At 36.9% G+C, this 6,219-nt stretch overlaps 1 protein-coding gene and 1 pseudogene across 1 annotated transcript; one reads left to right on the top strand and one right to left on the bottom strand.

Annotated features, from left to right (window-relative positions):
• Window positions 1-2,234: 2,234 nt before the first annotated feature.
• Window positions 2,235-2,582, top strand: LOC114376673. The gene has a single exon (XM_028334889.1). The coding sequence runs from the start codon at window positions 2,235-2,237 to the stop codon at window positions 2,580-2,582; it is 348 nt and encodes a 115-aa protein (XP_028190690.1).
• Window positions 2,583-3,965: 1,383 nt separating this feature from the next.
• On the bottom strand, window positions 3,966-6,219 carry LOC114374399 (annotated as a pseudogene).

Below are 6,219 nucleotides of genomic sequence, written 5' to 3'. Positions count from 1 at the left end.
CCATGTGAAAAGCTTGAAAAGTTCTATTCCATTCAAACTAGTGTACATTTTGGTCGAATAAACTAATATCAGCTACACTTATCATAGCAATTTCAGATGGTGCACCTCAAGCAATATACTTTTCAGATTATAATTAGCTTGTGTTGTATGTGGTAATGTGAAAAAGCATTCCAAGATTTACAGTTATGTTTCAAGTTAGCTGTTAACCCAATCATAAAATATCCTATTAGGAAGTCTCACATCACCTGCCTTGGTTCTTGAGGTGTAGCTTATATATCTGTTGGACAATCTCACTTAGTGCCACTTGATTTTAATCTGAAATCTAACATAGTATCAGAATCTATAGCCCATCTTAGTTCTTGCCTATTCTAATAGGCTCAAATGTTCTGACAGGCATATGTGGAGAGGAGGGGGGTGTTAGGAAATCCTGCATTGCGGTCGCTATCGTGCATGATCGGCATGTCCACGCCAGGTCCGTCGCGGCCGATCCATCGGTTGAAGAATCAAAGGCGATACGGCGGAGGTTGCGGATGCGGAGAAAGATTCGGCGACCGGCGAGAGAGAGAGGGTGCAAGTGGGAAGGAAGACTTGTGACTTGTGAGAGACAGTGACGACGTCGTTTGTGGATGACGCCGGTTAGGTGGTTGCCTCGTAAGCAGCATTTTCGTGTTTGCCAGTATTATTTATTATATTGCGGAAATGCTGTGCCAACAATTTCTTTACTGTGCCGTTTATTTTATTTAGTAGCAGTAAATGTTGCCTTGTCTCTTACTTCACTTGTAGTAATGTAATGTAAAGTGAAATTGTGCATTTATCTATCTGATCTAAATCTAGCAATGGATATTAATGGGATATAAACACTTAATCAAGTAGAATTTGTGAATGTTGAAATTTTTTATATCAGTAGTTGATTTTATTTTTCTTTCTTTTTTTTTGAAAAATGGGACAAAAGTTTCCAAGTCCGTCTTGAGTTCCTAAATTACTGATATCATGTTTAATTTTTATGGATAAAAAAAATCTAGCAATGGATTGCGGGCTATTTTGTTGGGTTATTTCATGAAGCTATTTGTTGATAAAATTGGGCTGGTTGAGTGTTGTTGTCAGGCCGCGGCCACAAAGTGACAGCGGGGTCCCTTCATTGGATTGGATCAAGTCCATGTGGCACGGCCATTCTCTTTGCTTTCGTGATTCTCACCAACTCAATTGTTATTGTTTTTTCCTCACACTTCTTTCTTTTTTTAATTACTGCGGCTATCTGTCCAAATACACCTTTCAACGAAATTATAATTAAATTATAATATAAATAATACTTTTCCGTTACTGCATACAAGACTCCATTACATAATCCATCATAATTAAAAAAAATGTTAACAATAAATTTATCTTAAATTATAAATTTTTTAAAATTATATTGTTATAATATTTTTTTCTAATAATTTATTGATATATTTCTTTCTTTTTCTAATAAGAAATATTTTAAATTTAAAAATAATTAATATAAGAAACATTATAATTAAACAATCATCATTTTAAATCTTATAAAAAAAACAAATCATCATTTTAATCTTGAGACTTATAAATAGGAAAGGAAAGAATATGTGTGTAACGTGGGAAGTGAACACAATGGCACACGAATGAGGATGATCAGTAAGGTTAGTTAATTTTTCGTATAAATTGTTAAAGGGAAATTCTAATTCAATTAAAAAACAAGACAAAGAGTACTTGGCTTAATTTTGGTGCATAATTTCAACACTCAATATTTCAAATACTTAACTAACATATTATTTATTTATATTTATTACATTGTATCACTTTTTTTTTATCTCTTATCGTTAGTTGTCTTATACTCCATTTTAGGTGTCCAAAACAATTACTAGTACTATTTTCCATAAAAATTGTAATAAAATATTAGAAGAATTGGGCACGTGTGGCGCGAGCAAGTCGTAAACTGCTTCCAGCTTATTCCTTAACTTAACGAGTAACGAGAAACGGGCAAGCGAGCGAAACAGAGAGAGAAAAGAGAAGTTTTAATTTATTTTATTTTATTACATTACTTGTAATTTGTTATTTCCACTTGTGTCCCCGGCTGAGGTATTCTTTTTCTTTTCTTATTCCCTGCGGCCGAGTCATAGGTTGAGTCACCCGCTGCAAATCCAACTCGTGCATTTGAAGAAAGAAAAAAAAAAAGGGTTGGTTTTTGGTTTTGGTTTGGTTAACTCCTTCCACTTCCACCCATGGTCTCCGAATCCGAACTCATCGGCCGCCTCCGCGAGTTCCTCCGGAGCTCCGACCTCAACACCACCACCACCGCCACCGTCCGCCGCCAGTTGGAGGCCGATTTCGGAATCGACTTATCCGACCGCAAGGCATTCATTAGGGAACAGGTCGACTTGTTCCTCCAGACTGAGCACAACCAATCACAACAAGAAGAAGAAGAAAAAGGAAGAAAAACACCAAAACGACACGTAGAGGAACAAGAAGAGGATGCGCCTAATAATCCCGAACAAAGCCAACCCTCCGATTCCAAGGAAGTAACCGATGAAGACGACAGAAGAAGAAGACGAAGAAGAGGAAGAAGATAAACCTAAACACGCCAAAAAGGCCAAGAAAATAAAGGACGGTTAGTCAGTTTTCCTTTTCGCTTTCGATTGAAAACAAACATTTGCGTTTTTTTCCTTTCAATTCTCTGATTCTTTGAATTGGATTGGGCGGTTACTGCGAGCGTAGATTCCATGCCATTTGCTATCAATGGCGCCATCGCTGATTTCATTTTGGGGTTTTCCCTTTTTCTTAAAAAAAAAATTGACTCTGTGTGATGTCACAGCCTCACAGCACATGTTTCCGTTATTTTTAACAATTGGGTCCACTCTCAGACTTTGCTGCGTTGCTCTCTATAAAAATTTGTGTGTTTTCAAGTTATTGACGAGGTTACTTGCCTTGCAGGTTTACATGACAAAAGTGTTCAGTTTTAGTTTTTTTTTTATGCACTTATTATGCATCTTCATGCCTTTGCTTTGCTTTGCCTAACAATCTAGTGTCCTTAAGCATGCTTTCTGCTACGGTAATGCCAATCACGGGTCAAATTTTAATTCTTTTTTGTCTCTCTTCATTTGTGAAGATTGCAATGAATAAACTTGTTCTCATTACTGATCTACACACGCTATCAAATTAGCATTTCGGTGTACCTATTCCATAATTGTGGATTCGGGCCCCCATTTTTGTAATTGTTGATTGTGAAGTGATTTTTTTCTGTCATCTGACTCGTTTCCTTGGATTTAGGCAGTTCCTTTAGCAAGAAGTTCCTCAGAAACTTTTGATCATACAATGGGATGTTCCAATCCCTCTTAATATACAGTTAATCACTTTTGCTAATTGTTACTAAGGTTGGATCCCTGAAATACTGATACTCATACAATTGAATGATTGCTCGCTGGAGAATTAGTTCCTCCATTTCCTATATTCACCCCACACCCCAACCAACCAGCCAACTTAATGAACTTATCATTCTCCTAATCCTCTTCTCACTAGTTTTTCTCTTCTTATAAACATACACTTTCCAAATCCTGAGTGTTTCAGAATTCAAGCTTACATTCTGGTCTAGCACTCTATCACTTAGACTTGGGATAGGCCCAATTCTAATGAATGGATCAAGCACAAACTTAATTAATAATTCAGATAATCAAAATTCGCAATCATAGTTATGCACAATTGTCCCTTCCAATAACAAAAATGAATAAAATCACCTTTTAGTAACTCAAGGAGATAGTTACCCAAGTTCAATACAGTAGTCTATATTAGTAGAACAGAATAGCTTCATAAGAAAACTAAAGAACAACCTTATGGAGAAAGTAATTTGCAGATATGCTAGTTTTCGAAGGAGCCTGAGCTGCTATTAGAAAGGTGCAATTAAATATATGACAAAATATCATTTAAAGGTAAACTTACTGAAACAGAGCTTACACATCCAGTAAAATATATAAGCATGGAACCCACACTATGAAGAAGAAACACTTACCTTGGAGTATCCAAAATCACATATCTTCAAATGAAGTGCCGGGCTTCCATCCAACAAAGTGTTTTCCAACTTCAGGTCCCGGTGACACACTTCCTTCATGAGAGACATATTATGATACATAAGACTCATACATCACATCAGACATAATACTCAAGATTGACACATTGCCTATACTACATTCTGGCATAGGTTAAATACAATTTATATTAGATAGTGAGGGAGAAAGAGATCAGTTACCATTGCATGACAGTAGCTGACCCCAGATATGAGTTGTTGAAAGAAGAAACGAGCCTGTGACATATCAATGGGTTAATAGTTACACAGGAAATAGAAACCTAGCACAAGAAAAAGTAAACAAATTGTATAAGAAACCTCATCCTCATTAAAATGCCCTGCATTGCAGATTTTCTCAAATAGCTCTCCACCAGATGCATATTCCATTACAATGGCCAGATGAGTAGGTGTTAAAATGACCTGAGTGAAATTTCAAAGAACATTTTCCCTGAATACGATTATTCCACCTCTGAACATAAAAATATATAAATATAAAAATATACCAACCTCCTTAAACCTGATAATGTTAGGATGTCTTAGAGACCTGTGATTAATGATTTCTCTTTAACATTTTCATCAATCTGTGACACACAACGAATGATAGGGAAGAGATAAGTCTACTGCTTCATCAACAAGAAAAAAGAAACTGGCAACAAATAAAAGTTGATCTTTGATCATACTTGAATCAAAATTATGATTTAGAATACCAAAAAAATTCCTTGTTTCACTATTTCTTTGTGAATCTGTAAACCTAAAATTTACTTAAATCACATGATCTGGATTCACCACCTGAAGCAGTCCAACATTTGACTACACACCTCCTCACACAAAAACCCTTCTTGGCTTGAAGCATAGACACCCACTTTACCTTGCGCAGAAATTTATCTTTTATTTAGAAGAATGGGGTAATAAGGACCAACTACAGACCATATGATATAGAAGTTTCAATGCTATGTCATGAACCAACTATTCCAAAAGCTCGAGCTAATTGGTGAAAGCACATGAATGGCTTTATATCTAACATTATCCCAACAACTCAAGCTCACACAAGAATGATTTTATCAATTTATGTCTCACAGTCCATAAACTGCACTCTTAATCTAGTGCACAACAACAACAATCAAAACAAGCCAGACAAACATAAGCACCAGATCCCCACTTAAACTTTATAGCATCATTCCCTTATTTCTTCAGCAGCTCTCCTCGTCAATGAAACTTATCTATCATCCATTAAGTCAGTTCAAAACATACATATATAAGATTTTATTTTATTTTTTCAAAAAATAATGACAAGAGAAAAATTTGTAATTAGAAAAAGTTGGAAGATAAACTGAATTGCCACATGGATGACACTTCAATCACCAGTACCCAATTAGAAACCCGAAAAAGTGCATGATTAATTGATTATTAGCATTCTCTCTTTCCGTTTTCCCTACGCATCATTAACTGGCTCCAGTAGCCAGCTGAGCTACGCAAATTTCCCATATTCAGCAACCATATCCCTAGCAAACGTCACCCAAACTAACGAAACAGCCCCAAATAAATTAACGGCACAAAAAAAAAAATTCACAAGCACCGAAACAAAAATAGAAACCCAAACCATCTTACTACGAGGTAGCATCATACGTCGGCATCAATATCCAACCGACCACAATAAAAGAAAAACGAACATGTGAATTTTTTTTTCTTTCCTTTTCTCCTTTCACCCCAAAAAATAAAACCCTTTATTTTTTTTTGCTGATTAGCACTAACCTTATCTCCGCGTTCAATATACTTAACAGCAACAAGCTCTTGCGTCTGCTTATCCCTCATAAGCCTTGCGACGCCGAAATTCCCGGAGCCGATATCGCGAACGAAATCGTAGCGGTCGCTATCGTGCATGATCGGCATGTCCACGCCAGGTCCGGTCGCCGGCCGATCCATCGGTTGAAGAATCAAAGGCGGATACGGCGGAGGTTGCGGATGCGGAGAAAGATTCGGCGACCGGCGAGAGAGAGAGGGTGCAAGTGGGAAGGAAGACTTGTGACTTGTGAGAGACAGTGACGACGTCGTTTTGTGGATGACGCCGGTTAAGGTGGTTGCCTCGTAAGCAGCATTTTCGTGTTTGCCAGTATTATTTATTATATTGCGGAAATGCTGTGCCAACAATT

The sequence above is a fragment of the Glycine soja genome, chromosome 11, assembly GCF_004193775.1.
Source record: "Glycine soja cultivar W05 chromosome 11, ASM419377v2, whole genome shotgun sequence".
Classification (NCBI taxonomy): Eukaryota; Viridiplantae; Streptophyta; class Magnoliopsida; order Fabales; family Fabaceae; genus Glycine; species Glycine soja.
The sequence above is the reverse complement of the archived record's forward strand: the minus strand, read 5'-3'. Positions and strand labels throughout refer to the sequence as shown.